This window comes from Xiphophorus maculatus, chromosome 14, assembly GCF_002775205.1.
Source record: "Xiphophorus maculatus strain JP 163 A chromosome 14, X_maculatus-5.0-male, whole genome shotgun sequence".
NCBI classification, from domain to species: domain Eukaryota; kingdom Metazoa; phylum Chordata; class Actinopteri; order Cyprinodontiformes; family Poeciliidae; genus Xiphophorus; species Xiphophorus maculatus.
Window position 1 is genome coordinate 22,189,504 of NC_036456.1, and position 16,901 is coordinate 22,206,404.

Genomic DNA, 16,901 nt, shown 5'->3' on the forward strand with positions numbered 1-16,901 from the left:
ACGTTAAGCCCAAATCCCACCACAAGTAATAGCTCCAATGGCGTGAATTTTCTGCACGTTTTGATACCTCATTTGTAGGTGTGCACCCAGCGGTACGAGCCGCATTAACGGTTACGGAAGAAAAATAAAGAATATTAAAGAGACGCTTCTCTCCGACAATAGTAATAGGTTCCTGCCATTGCTTTGCATGGCAGGCCCCAATAAAGAGACATTCTATTGGGTGTAGAATAATAGGTGCCTGCCATGCAATGCATGGAGGCAGTACTGACTTGCTTCGCAAGTCAGTACTGCTCTCCTTATGCATTGCTATGGGCAGGCCCCAATAATAATATTAAAGAGACGCTTCTCTCCGACAATAGTAATAGGTTCCTGCCATTGCTTTGCATGGCAGGCCCCAATGACAAGCAGATATGTTTGCTTAGCAAGCAGCACAGACAGCTACTGTAGCCATTGACATTAAACATAGTAAGACAGAAATCAAAAACACTATTAAGTCTGAAATATCTGACAAAACAAAATTTGAAGCGATCACAAGCAGAAGTACAAAGGAAAAAGATGTATTTTCTTGTGTACCTCCAATGCCTCTGCCATCCCGGGTTATAAACGCCTGATTCCCCTCCAGACCAGTAGGTGGCGGTGATGCTCCACATCATCTGGCTGCCAACCATCTTCCGTTGCTAGGATACAGTACATTCCTCAGTCGCTTCTATAACTGCTGTAACAAGAAGCGTTTGGTTGAGGATAAACAGATTTAAACTGCAGTCAGGCGATTATTTTCAGTCTTTAACGACGAATTTGAAGTTTTCGCTGCGCTTTTACTGGGTTACTTTGTGCTTTTAGTCGTTTAAAAGCCGATTTACGAGCTGCTGGTAGCGGTTAGCTCGGGCTAAAGCTTCGCTAGTTCTGTTAGGTTTGCTTTCGGTACATCAGGTAACGGTTTGAAGCTGAAGCTGCTGTAACCCAGGTACCACCCGAATCTCCTCAGGCAGCTGTGACCCATGGAGCGGACCGACCGGGGAAAGGACCCCCAGCTGCTGAGGAACCAACCCTACGACGAGAGTCTGGACGTGGAGGACGGAGAGGAGGTACCGAGTGTCTACAGCCCGACTCCCCGAGGACAGAGACAGGTACCCGGTCACAGCCTGCTGAGCTGCCCGCTGTTAAATCTGGAAGCCGGGAGTCTAAAACTCGGAGTTTTAGGCTCAGAAAAGATTAATTTTGTTATTTCCCCTCTAGAAAATTGTGCAAAAAAACCCCAAAACAAAACAGCTTTAACAATATATTTTATATAACTTTATATATTATATATATATAATAATAAAATATGTCTCCTCAGTTTTTGGTTCTTGAAATAATTAACAAATTAATGCAGGTTTTCTAAACATCAATAAAAGGATTCCCGCCAACGCCGCCTCTCTTAGATTGGGGTTTTCTACTTCCTGATGGCCTTTCAGCTGATCCTCAGGGGTCAGAGGTCAGACTGCTTCTCTCTGACCTCCATGTTTTCCTCCTGTCAGCCCGAGTGGAGCAGCAATAAGGTTCTTGGCATCATGTCCACCAGCAGCAGCAGGATCCCGCTGGATGAGAAGCACAGACCTGTGAGGGCCACAGAGCTGGCGGGGCTGAAGCCAGGGCCCGGTCTGACCCAGGAGGAAGAGGAGGAGGAAGAAGAGGAGGACTCCGATGAGGAGGAGTCTGATGAAGATGATGATGACGATGAGCCCACTGAAACTCTGGAGGGAGTGTACGACCCTGCAGACTACTCCAACCTGCCGGTTACCACGGAGATCAGAGAGCTGTTCCAGTACATCACCCGGTGAGCAAAGACACACACCTCAGTCCTTCAGAACCATGTAGAACCAACAGAACCTTTGGTTCATACAAGGACCTGAATTCCACTGTAGATGGTTCTGAACATCTGTCCCACTCACTTAAAGCTGGACAGGTTGGTTCTGATAATATGGACTTAGTCCAATCAGTATGAAAACATTGTTATATAACCTAAAATAGTCAACATGCTAATTACACTCCACATACTATAGACTATATTTTAGCTAAATTTAGCATTGTTGCTCAAACATTCAGTTTACAAACGTTAGTATAAAATAAAAAATTGGTTAAAATGCTAAGATTAGCTAAAATGCTATAAGTAGCATGTGGGGTATCGCTACCATGTTGCTAGCAATACCCCACAAAAACCAATGTGTAGCAGCTGCCACTATCTATAATAACTCTTTGAAGAATTTTAATTAATATGAGTTATAACAAGATTAAATTTCCCTTTAAGTATTTTTGAACTTGAATGAGCTAAAAATTAATTCAAATGTGAAGGTTAGCTAAACAGCTTTCATTAGCATATGTTAGTTATTAGCATGTTGACTAATAGTAATTTACTCTGTTCTGTATACTAAATATAATTATTATTAGAATTTTAGCTATAAGGCTAACGTTAGCATGAGGGCTAATGCTAGCATGTTGACACCAGTAGGATGTGGGTTATCACTCGGTTCTGTATGTAACAGAACCTGGCTTTTCTGACCCAGTAGAATTTGCAGTTGAAGCTCCAGGTTCTGGTTTCTGCTCTCTACACTTGAAAGAGTTTAGTTGGTTCTGATCCGGATGTGATGTGTTATTGTTACATATAATGGATCAGAACCATCTGGTTCTCCTGTAGCTTCACAGGTTAATGATGTAGAGATGAGAAGGTTCTTGCAGGGAGTCCAGAATCAGCCCAGAACCAGAGTCCTGCAGGTTCTACATGCTCCACTGGGTCAGAACATCTGGATCTGATACACAGGTCAATTTCCTCTCAGGTACTCTCCTCAGAACCAGGAACTGGACCTCTGCCTTAAGCCCTTCATCCCGGACTTCATCCCAGCTGTAGGAGACATCGATGCCTTCCTAAAGGTACCAAACACTGGGAACCGGGTCAGAACCAGGCCGTCTATTGATAGAACATGTTTTAGAACCGTGGTCCAGTCTGTTCTGTACCGGTCTTGGACAGAACCCCAGCTGTTCTCTATAAACTCTCAGAACTACAGTTGGTTCTGTTTGTTCTAAGGTTGCTGGAAAACGAACCCTGGATCAGAACTGGGTCCAAATCAAACCTTCAGAACCGTCTCAACCGGGTTGCCCTGATCTGAAATGTGTGTGGTGTGTTCAGGTACCGAGGCCGGATGGGAAACCAGACAACCTGGGCCTACTGGTTCTGGATGAGCCAAGTGTGAAGCAGTCGGACCCGACGGTTCTGTCTCTGTGGCTGTCAGAGGAAACCAAACAGCACGGAACCACAGAGGTACACACACCTGCACACACACACACACCTGCAGCCTCCAGGGTCCGGTCCGGTACCACCAGAACCCCGCTCTGTCTCCCCTTTGCAGCTGAAGAAGGTTCCGAGCGTGGCGGGCCCGCGGACCAATCCCCGGGCCGTGGACAGCTGGGTGGACAGCATCAGCGCGCTGCACCGGTCCAAGCCGCCGGCCAGTGTGCGCTACAGCAGAACCATGCCGGACCTGGACAGCCTGATGCAGGAGTGGCCCCCGGAGGTGGAGGAGCTGCTGGGGGCCCTGCAGCTGCCGCCGGCCCGCCTGGCCTGCAGCCTGCTGCAGTACGCCGACCTGGTCTGCAGCCTGCTGGACATCCCCGTCCACGGAACCAGGGTCCAGAGCCTGCACCTGCTCTTCTGCCTCTACCTGGAGTTCAGAGACTCCCAGCACTTCACCAGCCGAGTGTAGGCAGAGGTCAGAGGTCAGGGGCCACAGCCCCAGCTTAGTGCTGCACCGGTTCTGATGACTGAGGGGTTCTGGTTTCAGATTATTTCTCTGGTTCTGCTGTCCAATAAAGGGTGAGAGCAGGAGAACCGTACAGAACCAACTGGTTCTGGTTGGATAGCAGGTGATCAGCATCACCATGGCAACAGGTTTTACATCCAGGAAGTTTGACTTCATCTCCTGAAGCATTGGAGGAGTGGAACCAGAACCCGGTCAGAACCACCAGCAGGGATGAAGGAGCAGAACCAGAGAAATCATCGTGACTCCTGTTAATAATTAAATTTGTTAAATAAAACCTGAACTCTTAACTAAGGTCGGGTTCTGCAGAGTTCTGCTAAGGACTTCATGATCTGATGGAGCAGACGAAGCGCAGTCCTGAACCTTAAAGCACTTCTGGGTCACACTTTTTATTTTACAAATAAAATTACAAAACTAATTACAATTGTATTTCAATATTTTAATAAAAATGCAGCTAAACTTAGCAAATCATTGTAGATCTGAACCTTATTGAAAGGAAGACAAACAATTTCCTTAGTTTAGTTTTCGGCAAGATGGTTTCTGTTTTCTTTTTTAGTAAATTGTCATCAATAAGAATTAGATATTTGTCACTTTATGAGGAACAGGTGAGTTTAGTTTATGATTAAAAGTAACACAATACCAGCAAAAAGAAAACGGCTAATAAATGACCAAAACTCTGAGATAGAAGAAACATTTTTTTATTTTAAGACGACAAACAACACAGAACCAGAACAACCGGAGAGAGAAGAAGAACAGCAGAACAATCAGGTGAGGAGTGACAGAAACTGGCTCAGAGATCCTGGGGAGGTGAGAACCAGAAATCACATGTTAGCTGTTTAATAAACTTATTTAAAATAATGTTTCACTAAAGCTTCAACATTATGCATGTAGACAGTAAAAAAATCACAATAATCACACAAATATTTCCATCAGTCTGAAACTTTATAACCTGAAGAGTAAATGATCTGTCTGTGAAAAATGAAATATTTTTATTCTCAGAATATTACCACTTATAATTAAATTACAGTCAATATTAAACCATGAACACACTAATGTAACACCTTAACAGAAATTAAACATGAAATCTAATTATTTAAAACAGACAATTGAGTGATTGTTTTGTTAAATAAAGATTTAATTTTATCCAATGATGTTTCTCCTCGTTCTCTTCATTGAAACGCAATAGGAATTTCAGTTAATACATGATTTTAGCACAAGAAGCAAAGTAATAACAAATAAATGTTTTTATGTATAATTATAATATATGTTTTATAAAATTTTAATTAGATTCCGTAATTTTATTTCTCCATAAAGGAATGCATTTTCACTCAGGAATAATTTCTAGAACAGCGGTTCTCCATCTGTAGGCTCCACGGAGGTCAAACAGTTGGCCTCGATTTCCCACAATGCACCTCTCTGGAATTGACAGGGCTAACATGGCGGCAGACGGCTGCATCTTCCACAGGACCCTGACCAGGTCCAGACCCGCTCCGAACCAGGTCAGAACCCAGAGCTTTGTTGTTACCGGTACCGTCCTGATGAGCTGAACGGGAGCAGGAGCGGCTGTTAGCGGCTTCCGTCCCGCCTCTGTGATCGAATCCTCCTCCACCAGACTCCATTCAGAACCCAGCTGCTTTAAGGCGGTTCCGCTTATCAACAACAGCAGCTATTCTGTGGAGTTCAGTTTGGTTCGGGTTCTTATGAAACGCACCCAGACCATCAGTTCGGCTGTTAATTAGCAGCTGATTAGCTGTAGTTGGTTCGGTTCTGATGGCTTTAAACCGGTGCAGCGCAGGCAGATGATGTGTTTAGTGAGTCTGACAGGTCAGGTTCTGATCAGTTCAGAACTGTTAAAATAAAGAACCTTGAGATTGATCAGTTCATCCCGAATTAACTGTGTGGTCCTTATAATGTAGCTATTTTATTAAAAGGTTAGTAACATTATTAATTAATGGGAAATAAGGTTGGTTGGTTTCAATTTCAAGATTTCCTAAGCAGGTTTAGAATGGGAAATATTATCTCTGAGTGCTGTCCTTTCTGCTTAGTCTATTATTTGTTTCTGTCAAAAAATACTCAAATCTGACATAAGTTATCTATGCTCTGAAAGCTTTATTTTGGTTCCACTGATTGGTTCTGATCCCTAATTGGACCAGATGAGAGATTCTGACCTGTGATCAAAATGGAATAAAATGGACCAAACACCTGCTGGCGCATCTTATTTATTCAAGTCATGAAATCATTTTTCTTGCATCCAGACTGGAAAATACATTTTAATATGTTTGTGTGGGAAAAGACTGAGTCACCCCATTGTAGATGGTTCTTTTGGTACCAAACTAAGGATCAGTCTGTGTTCTCCTCCAAATTTCTTTGTTTTTTTCCCCCTTCTGCTTGTCTTGCAGGCGTCTTCGTCCTCTCCAGTTGTCTGCAGGGAGTCCCTGCATGTTGTGGACATTCGTCGTTACAGCAGAGACCCGGCGTCCGCCATCTACTTCCCCCAGGCCGTCCTGAGTGGTGAGCTGGACAGAAACAAGGCAGACACAGTGTCCTCTATCCTCTGTGACCTTCATCTGCCCTCTGTCTCCAGGTGAGGACCTGTATGACGTCACGCTGACAGACGGTGACTGCCGCCTCCAGGTGACTCTGGACCCCGGTCTGAACCGGCTGGTGGAGAGGCGGGTCCTGAAGCCGGGGTCGGCGCTCCGTAACGCCGCCTTCATCCCGGCCCTGAGCGCCCAACTCCCAGAATGCCCTGGGGCCTCTGCAGACAGAGACAGGTGAGTGCAGCCAGGTGAGACGCTGTGCAGTGATGTCATGAGAGGAACTGACTGAGGCTCCGCCCCCTGCAGCTACAGGATGGTGAGCGTTCAGGTTGACGATGAGGAGGAGGAGGAGGGAGTCAGGAGGTCCGAGGCGGACTGGGACTCTCTGCCCTGGTTCGGACCATCAGAACCAGCAGGTGAGAACCAGTAGAACCAGAATCCAAACTTTTTGTCATGTGGGCGAAAATCTTCAATTCAGAAGCAGGTGGTTTATAGTTATCCCAATAAATGTTATTTGTATCATTGGATCCAGGTGCGTTAAACTAGGGAGAGACTAAAACATGCAGGATGCCGGGCCTCCAGGACCCACTTTGGACCCCCCTGCACTAGAGCATCAATAAATATCAGTACATCTGATAAAATGATTAAATGCAGTTACTGTGAGCAGCTTAGTGACTTAAATCAAACATTTTAAAGTAAGTGGTTTCCTGAAGAAGCTTATTTCAAATGGGAATAATTTAAAGGACAATTTTTATGTTTATGACTTGATGAATGCTTCAGAAAATGTTGATGTTATTTATTGTAGGACCAAATATTTAAAATTATTTTGCACATTTGTTTTTATTAAACTAAAGGCGTCTAGTTTTCAAATTCTTATGGAACAAGTTTATTCTCAGTTATAAAAGCAGGATTTGGGTCACTTTATTTCAAAATGTTTGCAAGTTTAATGAATTAAATAGAAGCTGACTTGGTTTCTGTAATGTCAGCTTTTGAGTAAAACTCTGGATAAATGTGCTTCTATTCATTAGAAAACTTCTGTGGTCATAAAAATACATATAAATATTGTGTTATACTTAATATTTTCCATTGCAAGAAAATTATAAATTATCAGCAATAATTTAACTCTGATTAAAATTAAAAGTTGTATCATTATTAACTTGCATTTAAGAGGCCACAAAATGTCAGTGTGTGGGCCACAAATGACCCCTGGGCCACACTTTGGACACCCCTGCAGTAGAATCACCAGAGTTTTTCCTGCCATCTGATTGGTTTATGGTCGGTCAGGTGCGCTGCTTCCTCTCAGAGCCAGCAGGAGCGTCTTCCTCCCTCTGTGGAATAACGTGGACTACAGCGGCGAGGAGTGGACGGAGGCTCCGCCCACTGACAGCGAGGAGGAGGAGGAGGAGGAAGGTAGGGGCCAATCGCAGCACAGGTTCATCAAGGGAAGTTACTAATTAGTCCGTCACATGACCTGAGTGTGTGTTGCCAGGACGACAGCCGTCTGTTACCGTGTCCGAGCTGCGGGAACGCTTCCTGTCCAGCCACCGCGGCGTCTCCAGGGGCGCCATCCAGCATCAGCTGATCGTACGCATCATCAACAAGTCCCACCTGATGTACTATGGCAGGACAGACAGGAATTGTGAATGCCCATATAAGGTCAGTGGGAAACGCATAACATGAAGCTCGGTGGAGGACGTGTGATGCTGTGGGCCGATTTTCATCTGTAAAGCTGGGAATGAATCACTTCCTGCTCAGGAAGAAACCTTTAGATGAAACCCTGAGCAGCTCCTGCTCCCCACAGCATCACTCCTCCACAGCCGTGCCCTACAGCTGTCTCCATGTGTTCTCCAGGCCGTGCTGCAGGCCTGCGACCGGACAGGAAGCGTGTGTGTGGTGCTGTGGAACAGTGTGTGCGTCAGCTGGTACCGCCGCCTGGAGCTCGGTGACATCATCAGCCTGCGACGCTTCCGGGTCAAACAGCACTACCCGGCCGAGGTCGACGACATCGGTACGAGGAACTCTGGACTTCCTGTGGAGACGGAAACATTTCCAGCGCACTGCAAAAAACTAAAACCGTATATTTTATTTTGGTATCTAGTCTATCTTGGTACGTTTGAGATAAGAGTAAAACTAACCGACAAGAAACTTTTCAGAAAAACTAAACATTTTCCCACGTTATAAGTGAAATTCACTTTTTCCTCTACTGAGTTTTACCGATCCGATCCAGAACAGCTGAATGTGGGATAGGTGCGCCTCTCGGTGGTGGAGGAGTGATGATGTGGGGTCTCTGCAGTCGCTGAGCGGACCAGGTTCTGCAGTCATGACCCGGCCCGTCTCTGTTGCAGAGATCAGTGTGAACAGCAGGAACCCGGCAGCTCAGCTCTGCGTCGTCTCTGAGTCGTCCGTCTCACCTGAGAGCGTCCCACCTGCGCCGTCACACAGCTTCTACAACAGGTCTGTGTCCGTCTGTGTCCGTCTGTCCCGGTCCAAACCTCCCGCCGACCCGCCTGTCCTGTCATCCAATACAACCAGCAAGGAGTTCCAGGAGCGTCGTCACGGCTCCCTGTGTGATGTCATCGGCCTGCTGACCTTCGCTGGTCGGTCGGAGCGAGTCCGGAACAAAGGTGAGACAGAAATGCTGATGGAGGTCATATATGTGACCCGCCATGACAGAACCAGGACCAAGTTTCTTTGTGGGCGTTTTGAGTTATTTAAAGATTCTGGGATTGTTCTCTAAAACATACAGAAATAATAAATAAATGAAGAAGTTATGGCCTTTTGAACGTTGGCACTCTGCAAACCAAACTTCCCCAAATCTGATGACAAGTACAACAAAAGTGAGATTTTGTCTGGCATGTCGAGTCAGAAATATTTATTTTTAACAGTTTTTACTTTCCTTCCATTTTTCAATAAGGCTGAGTTTGTCTTGTGAGTCGTTGTCATTAAAGCGTCACTAAAAATAACATGCTAGACGACGTTTTCTGAGACGGTTTCTGGTAAAATATTGCAGAACTAAACAAATTTACATAAATATGTCCAAGTTTGCACAGAAAAATAAAGATGCAATCCTTAATTACCTATTTAGAAAGTTTATCAGAAAAATAAAGTTTATTTGGAGATTAGTTACACCTAAAGAAGACGCATGTTCTTTTCAAGTGAACCTGAAAATAAAGCCCAGCATGTTAATCAGCTCTGTATTTTTTACCACCTACAGAAAAGGCTCAGATTTACTCTGTAAAGAACCTGAATTCAAACAGAAAGTTTATCATTTTAAAACCTCTAAGGATGTATTCAGCCCAGGCCTGTTTAGTCTGCTTTAATTGAACTCTAGTTTGTTGGCCTACAAAGTTCGGTTCCTTTGGTCTGAAAGCGTAATCAGACACTGATGTGGACAAAGAACCTGAACTCTGGTCTGCCTTCAAACCTCGGCCTCGGTTTCCCTGAAGTTAAGTCTCGTTTGGTTCAAAAACGTGTATGAACACCAAGCGGACTAAAGACGACTCCAAAAGCAGGAAGTGGACTACAGCGCAGGGCATTCTGGGTAAATACAACCAAAACAAACATGCTAGTGTAGCACTAGCGGGAGAAATGGCTTGAGGTCTTTTACCAAAAACAAAGGAGAAATCCAACAACGGCTAAAAACTCCAACCCTCCATTTGTGTTTACGTTTCATGAAGAAGGAAGTTACGCTCCATGTCTTCTTCAGAGGTTTTTATGTAATTTCCTTCAGTGGTTTTTATGTGCAGCGCCTCCACAGGCGGAAAAGGGAACAGGTTTCTCAAAGGGGTGAAAGGAACCACAGCAGCTAGAAAGGCAGCAAATGTTGCAACTTTTGTCCCCAATAAACTGAGTCTACTGGACTGTCAGGTGTGAAATCAACCTACAACTGACTGGATTTTTTTTTTCTTGGTACAGTTAGCAAAAAAACAAAACTTTTATTATTTTTTTGTTTTGTTTTTGTTCTGGTGTCTTGTTCCTGGTTTCACTATTGCGCGTTTCTGTTTAATTACTTCCCTTCCTGTTCTCCGTCAGATGGTCGAGGGGCGGGGCTTCTGGAGTACCGCTGGCTCCGATTGGAGGATGGCAGCAGCGAACAGCCAATCATGGTGAAGCTGTTCTCCACGTCGCAGCCTGAGACGCAGATGAAGCTCCACCCACGTAGGTGAGCCCGGCAGCGGTCGCTCCGCAGCTGCAGCAGCAGCCCAGATGTTCCTGCTCTGTCTGCAGTGTCCGTGGTGGTCTGCACCCGCCTCCGGCCCGTCACGACCCACCAGAACCCCGCTTGGCTCTACCTCACCAACACCACCTACACACAGGTGTACTGCACAGGTAGGCCTCAACCTGCCGTTTCCTCTCCTGCTCCAGCCTGACCTCTGACCTGTGCTCTGATTGGCCGGCAGGGCAGGGTCACCACCCCCGGATGAGCTACCGGCGGCTGCAGCCGGTCCGGAGCTTCCTGCGGTGGCTGAGGGGCCAGGAGGACCAGCAGGTGCTGAGCAGGGCTCTGATTGGAGGGTTCTTCATCTTCCCACCTCCTCCCGTCTCCTTGGAAACGCTCATGAGGGAGAGGAGAGGTGAGCCCTTGTGCAAAAGTCCTGACAGAGTGGGGCAGTGACTAGTTACATTTACTGAAGTAACTTTTTAGACAGTAAAGTACTTTTAGAGTATTTTCACTCTGCTGTACTTTTTACTTGAACGTTTGTAGAACAGGATCATAAAATCAACCTTTCATTGACATTTTTTCTTCTCTTCAAACTTTCATTCCTGCCTTTCTGGGGAAAATGTATTTTCGTGGATAACCGTTAATGAGTCATAACAAGATTTAATGTCCTGTTTGACATTATGATTTGTTAAATGTTATTTATATGAATTATTTTCATTTTGATTTTTAAAATACCAAAACTCCCAAATAACTTTATATTTTGATTTGTCTGATGTAATTTTTAAATATTATCGTTGATGTTTTGGTCACTTTTTTAGTTTTACTTTAGTTAAAATAAGTTTAGTTTTTTTTTCTACTCACCTCTGCTGGTCGGTTCTGGTTCCGGTTCTGTTTTCCAGGTGAGATTGGGTTCCTGCAGGGGGCGGAGCTTCAGAGGGAGCTGGAGCGGCTCTGTTACCGGGAGCGACGCACCTTCTGCCTCCAGTCGACCGTTTCCATGGTTACCTACAGCTGCACGGGGGAGGTGAGGCCGAGCCCAGACGGTTCTGGCCCGATCGGACCCGGAGCTGACCCGGTTCTGTCGTCCCCCAGGAGGACCGCTGTTTGTTCTGGACGGACAGGCCGTCGCCCTCGCCGCGTCCGCCGTCCTTCAGGGCGCCGTCGTCCTCCCCGTTCTGCCCGACGTCTCCGTCCTCGTCCCTCAGCGCGTCCACGCCGCGTCTCGCAGGCGCGCCACGGTGAGACGGCGGGCCGGTCGCAGGGGGACGTCTCCACATGAGGACCGGTCTCAGGTCTCTGGGTTTGTCCCTGCAGGAGGTCCGGGAGGCGGAGGAAGCTGCTGATGCCGGAGACGCCCAGCAAGAGGTCAGAGGTCACAGAGGACGCCCGTCTGTCTCAGTGTCTCTCTGACGGACGTGTTCTGTCTCCACAGGCGTCCTCTGCTCGCTGTCCAGCCAGAACCCAACAGGACAGGTGAGGCGGTCCGGTTCTGGTTCTGTTCGCTCCGTACGGTCAGCAGGTCCAAACGGGTCAGAACCGCTGGAAACATGGTGGCAGAAATAATGAGGAAATACAGGAGAGTAAAACGGGTCAGAACCGGTTAACGGGCCAGAAATGATCCGGACCTTCCTGGAGTTCCAGAACCAGAGATATTTCCTGTAGTTTTTGTCGGTCAGGGTGTAGGAGTTTTCTTTAAGCCAGCTGACCAGCAGTGCTCAGCCACAGTGGTCCCAGGGTTCTGTGGGGATGAAATGGATTGTGGTCCAGAACCGGATCAGAACCGTGTGGACCCGTCTCTCTGCAGAGATCCTGTTTGAAGCCTCCATGGAGTTCGTGGTCCCCGCTGGCGAAGAAGATGAGGATGATGATGAAGATGATGATGATGATGACTCTTCATCCTACGCCGCCGCCCTCCCACCGACATTCTCACCCGTCGCCACGGAAACCTTACCGCTGTGCTTCGACTACAGTCACAGGGAAGAGCAGGCTGCTGCCATGGCGATGGGAGGCGGGGCCAGCGCAGAGAGCTTTGGCTCCACCCCCAGAGACTACTACACCGTGAGGCTGAGAGGTACCGACCCACAGAGAGACGCCGGAGCGGACCGGGCCGGACCGGACCGGACCGGTTCTGACTGTCTCTGGTTCTCCCTCCAGCTCTGTCCGACGGCCTGACGATCGACGCCGTCTTCCTGCCTCACCTGTCCTCCTCCTCGCATCGCCACGCCAACACCTGGACCTCCATCCTGTCCCAGGGAGCCTTCTCTTCACACACACCGCCGCCGTCTCCAGGTGAGTCCAGACGTCCCGATCACAGCGGAGGAACAGAACCAGGAAACTCAGCTACGAGTAGAAATACTTCAACGTGTTTTTACTCAAGTAAAAGTAAAAAGTTTTACTGAAGTTCTGAGTAACTGATCAGATTATCAATCATTTAATATTTAAAAATTACATCATCAGACAGAAAAAAATATAAAGTTATGTGAAAATTTTTTGCATTTTTAAGATCAAAATAACATAAAGTAACAAAATCAGATCAAATAAATCAGTTTCTGCCAGTAAAACCGTAGAAACTGCAGCTGTGAGTCTTTTTGGGTAAAAACATGTTTGTTTCTCATCCAGTGGTAAAAAATCTGAAACTTGACGGTAAAAGTAAAAAGTACAGCGTAGTAAAAAGTTACTCAAGTAAATGTAACTAGTTACTACCCACCTGGCCTCTCCGGGACGATCAAGCTAACCTCTCTCTCTCTCTCTCTCTCTCAGCTGACCTGATCGCCATGGCGCCCCAGCTGGCCAATCAGAGGCTGGTCTGCGTCCTGGAGGCGTGTCACCTGGGCGGAGCCAGAACCGAACTGGTTCTGAGTCGAGGTTTCCAGCTGAAGGACTGACACCTGAAGGTTCCTCACTGCGACCCAGAAGAACCAACAAGAACTTTTCAATAAACATCGTAATCAAACTCTGACTCTTCAGACCCAAAACATCTAGTGGTTGTCATGGAGACCTGAGCTGAGGAGGTTTTATCCTCTGGACCAACCCGGTGGACAAGTGGGGCTCTGTGTCCCATCATATCTGTTCCCCAGGGAAACGGAACGATACAATAAGAGGTTCCAGAAAGTATTATTTATTTATTCAGTTTATTTATGTAGCAACATTTTATAACATGTCATCTTAATGGACCTTAGTAAAAAGTAACTTTTATTCTTTTTAATCTTAGTCACCAATCAAAGGATTTTCATTTTATTCAGAATAGAAACCAGAAGAACTGATTCAGTTCATCTGGTTTTTATTGTAAAGTGACTTTGAGTTTCTTAATAAAGTGCCAAATAAATTTTACATAAGTTTTCATTACTTTCTATGTTAAAGAAAAGTAAAAAGTTAACAGGTGAGGGAGAACATTTAGTTTTTAGCAGCATTATCTCAGCTGATTCTCACAGCCAAACTGAACTTCTATAGATCTATAGATCTATGGAGAGAACAAAACTGAGAAAACATAAAGATAACAGCTGAATTAACAGGAAATTATGCAAACTGGAGAGTAGCAGGAGAAAGTAGCAGAGTGAGGAAAATTGGTCAGTTTTTCCTCCAGCATATTTACACAAATAGTTGAAGCCGTCTTCAGGAAGTGGCTGTTTTTATCCGTTCAGAGACGGAACTGACAGCTGATGCTTACAGAGCACAACTGTAGCTTTAAATGAACTAACTACAAAACAAAATTCACAGAAATGTGTTTTAACTAACCATGCACACAGCGGATGTTTCTATGGCGAAGGGATCAGAGATCCCAAAGGTCACATCCTCAAAACCTGGAAGTCAAGAGTGAGTTGATCTAATGAACTGATTCAGGAGGATGAAGACAAAAACACTTCCTGAAATATAAAAAATTATCTTTTTTGTGAGACTGCTGCCTTTTACTTTAGTTGTTTCAATGAATATAATGTCAGATTTCTGTGATTTTTTTCTCCAGGTTGACATTAAAAGTGCTGTAATAACAGCACTTACTGATATAAAATGTATTATATATATTTTCCTTCATTTCAACTCAGAGTAAAAACAACCAAACCGTCTACATTACGTCTCTAAGCTGCAGCTCTCCTGTGATCCTGCAGGAATCAGGAAGGAACTGAGATAAATATAATATGTGTTTCTATTTCTCAGAAATGATTTAAACTGAGAACAAACCGAAGGTTTAGGTTGTGAACCTCAAAGTGCTAAAACATGCTAATAACAGCTGTTAGATTTTTGTTGCTACAAGTTAAACTTTTAGTTTGACTTTTTAACTGAGGCTTGAAAGAAACGCAGAAACAGTTTAGGGAAGATTTTAGGAGAGAAACATTTTAAACCAGTTGAACTAAAAGCTACAGAAGTTTGAGTTGGTTTGACAATCAGGAAACTGAAGTTAAAAGTTTTTAAGTTGAGCAACAAACTTTAGCAAAAAAAACTTTGTGTTCAGCTAAAATAAGACATAGTGTTGCATAAAGAGGCAAATGATGTTTTCAGTGAGTGTCAAACTGCTGCTGGTCTCATTGGATCCAGCTGCAGAATGGAGGGAACATCTGTCCTCAGGCTGCTGGGTGAGTCCATCTGCTGGATGTTGGTGTGGAAATGTTGAGAGACGATCACTGCTGCTTCCCACAGCAGAAGCTGATTAAAGCTCCAACTAACCTGAGACTCATTTCTCTGCAGCTCTGATCTCTCTGCTGAGCCGCTCAACAAACCAAGGTTACAACCTGATTCTGTTAACTCTAGATCTAGATTTGATCCTGTGGAACTAATGAAAGGATGAATGTTTTATTATTTCAGTTCGTCTGACTGTGAGTCCCAGCAGATCTCAGTTCTTTAGAGGAGAATCAGTGACTCTGATCTGTGAGGATGAAAACAGATCTGATGGATGGACTGTGAGGAGAAACACAACCTCAGAGACCAGGACTGAGTGTGATAAAGATGGATGGTGGAGAAAAGATGGATCTACCTGTAAAACCAGCAGCATCAGAGAACATGACACTGGTCTGTACTGGTGTGAGTCCATGTCTGGATCCTCCAGCAGCAGCAGCAGCATCCAGCTCTCTGTCTCTGGTAAGATCAGACTGTGGAGTTAGTGTTGCTGAAGCTGTGTGGAAATGGATGAAATGCTGTAGTTTGTCTCTGTGTTGAGGTGGATCAGTGATCCTGCAGAGTCCTGTCCTCCCTGTGATGGAGGGAGATGACGTCACTCTGAGCTGCAGAGCAAAGAATCCAACCCACAACCTCCCAGCTGCTTTCTATAAAGATGGCTCCTTCATTGGTGATGGACCATCAGGTCACATGACCCTCCTCCATGTTTCCAGCTCTGATGAAGGCCTCTATAAATGTAACATCAGCCGTCATGGAGAGTCTCCATCCAGCAGGATCTCTGTCAAAGGTCAGAGGTCAGCAGCTTCTCTTTAGTTTTGCAACATGTAGATCACTACAACTCTGTGTTTTAATATTTAGTTTTCATTCAATAATCTGAGCTTTCTACAATTTTAAGAGGAACTGTTTTTCTACCATCTAAATTTCAAATATTGGTTTAAAACGTTTGATACAAATTAGTCAGAACATTCCTCATGTCTGAATGTTGCTTTGTCATCAATGAGAAGCTTCATTTTCCTCTGGCTGTTGATGTTTAAATTTAATGCTTCTTATTTTCTGAAATCATATTAAAATGTGTTTTAACAAGTTTGTAACAGATGCAAGAATAAATGCTTTGTTCTGCTAACTGAACTGATCAAACTGTGTTTAATGTTTATTTGTGTTCCAGTAATCAGTGTGAATAATAACCAATGAATCCATCAGTCAGACACAAACATTTCTTCAGTTTCATCTCTAAATGTTGATCAGGTTTGATTCTCTGCAGAAAGAAAAACAACCACAGCCCCTCCTGAAGCTCCGCCCACTACCGAAGCTCCTCCCACTACCGACGCTCCTCCCACTTACTCACCTTCCCCTCTCCTCATCATCACTCTGCTCTGCCACCTGGTGGTGATGTTCCTGTTCTTCATCTGCTCTTTCCTCTTGTTTTCATTTGGACTCAGAACCAAAGGTAAAACCCTGAATCATTTACTGACCTGATGATCCAACCAATCACTGACTGACAGATGTTCTTCACTGATTCTGGTTTTGTTGTTATATTTTTTTTAATTTGCTTTATAAATGTCTCTAATTATCCAGTTTCCTGAATTAGTTGTATTAGTGGTAATAAATTGTTTTCTCTTTAACTTCCTCTAAATACAGGAAGTGACCCGTCACCATGTGTGAAGATGACTCCGCCCCCCCAGGCTGAGCTGGTACCAGATGATGATGATGATGATGATGATGATGACGTCACCACAGAGCATCACTTCTGAACCAAACAGTCTCATCCTGCTCTGCTCCAAATTTCTTCTTCCTCTTTGT

The 16,901-nt window shown here is 45.0% G+C and overlaps 3 protein-coding genes across 4 annotated transcripts; all 3 read left to right on the top strand.

Moving 5' to 3' along the window:
* The first annotated feature begins 208 nt into the window (after positions 1-208).
* LOC102220750 (intraflagellar transport protein 46 homolog) lies at positions 209-4,209 on the top strand. The gene is made up of 5 exons (XM_005816581.2): positions 209-1,127; positions 1,518-1,816; positions 2,814-2,907; positions 3,164-3,295; positions 3,384-4,209. Exons 1-5 carry the CDS (start codon positions 999-1,001, stop codon positions 3,735-3,737), a joined length of 1,008 nt encoding a protein of 335 aa, XP_005816638.2. The 5' UTR covers positions 209-998; the 3' UTR covers positions 3,738-4,209.
* Positions 4,210-5,118: 909 nt separating this feature from the next.
* LOC111610965 (RPA-related protein RADX-like) lies at positions 5,119-14,494 on the top strand. 2 transcript variants are annotated; one of them, XM_023346280.1, is made up of 19 exons: positions 5,121-5,290; positions 6,191-6,302; positions 6,376-6,565; positions 6,638-6,747; positions 7,616-7,741; positions 7,821-7,987; positions 8,183-8,339; positions 8,677-8,785; positions 8,864-8,955; positions 10,364-10,489; positions 10,559-10,660; positions 10,732-10,905; positions 11,393-11,517; positions 11,586-11,731; positions 11,808-11,858; positions 11,926-11,966; positions 12,298-12,564; positions 12,648-12,782; positions 13,254-14,494. In XM_023346280.1, exons 1-19 carry the CDS (start codon positions 5,198-5,200, stop codon positions 13,376-13,378), a joined length of 2,448 nt encoding a protein of 815 aa, XP_023202048.1. In that variant the 5' UTR covers positions 5,121-5,197; the 3' UTR covers positions 13,379-14,494. The 2 variants fall into 2 exon arrangements, with proteins under 2 accessions (XP_023202047.1, XP_023202048.1); XM_023346279.1 differs by having other exon boundaries at positions 5,119-5,290; positions 8,677-8,955.
* Positions 14,495-14,571: 77 nt separating this feature from the next.
* On the top strand, positions 14,572-16,901 carry LOC111610966 (Fc receptor-like protein 5). The gene is made up of 6 exons (XM_023346281.1): positions 14,572-15,061; positions 15,174-15,209; positions 15,291-15,563; positions 15,643-15,888; positions 16,363-16,548; positions 16,740-16,901. The coding sequence occupies exons 1-6, from the start codon at positions 15,031-15,033 to the stop codon at positions 16,850-16,852; spliced, it is 885 nt and encodes a 294-aa protein (XP_023202049.1). The 5' UTR covers positions 14,572-15,030; the 3' UTR covers positions 16,853-16,901.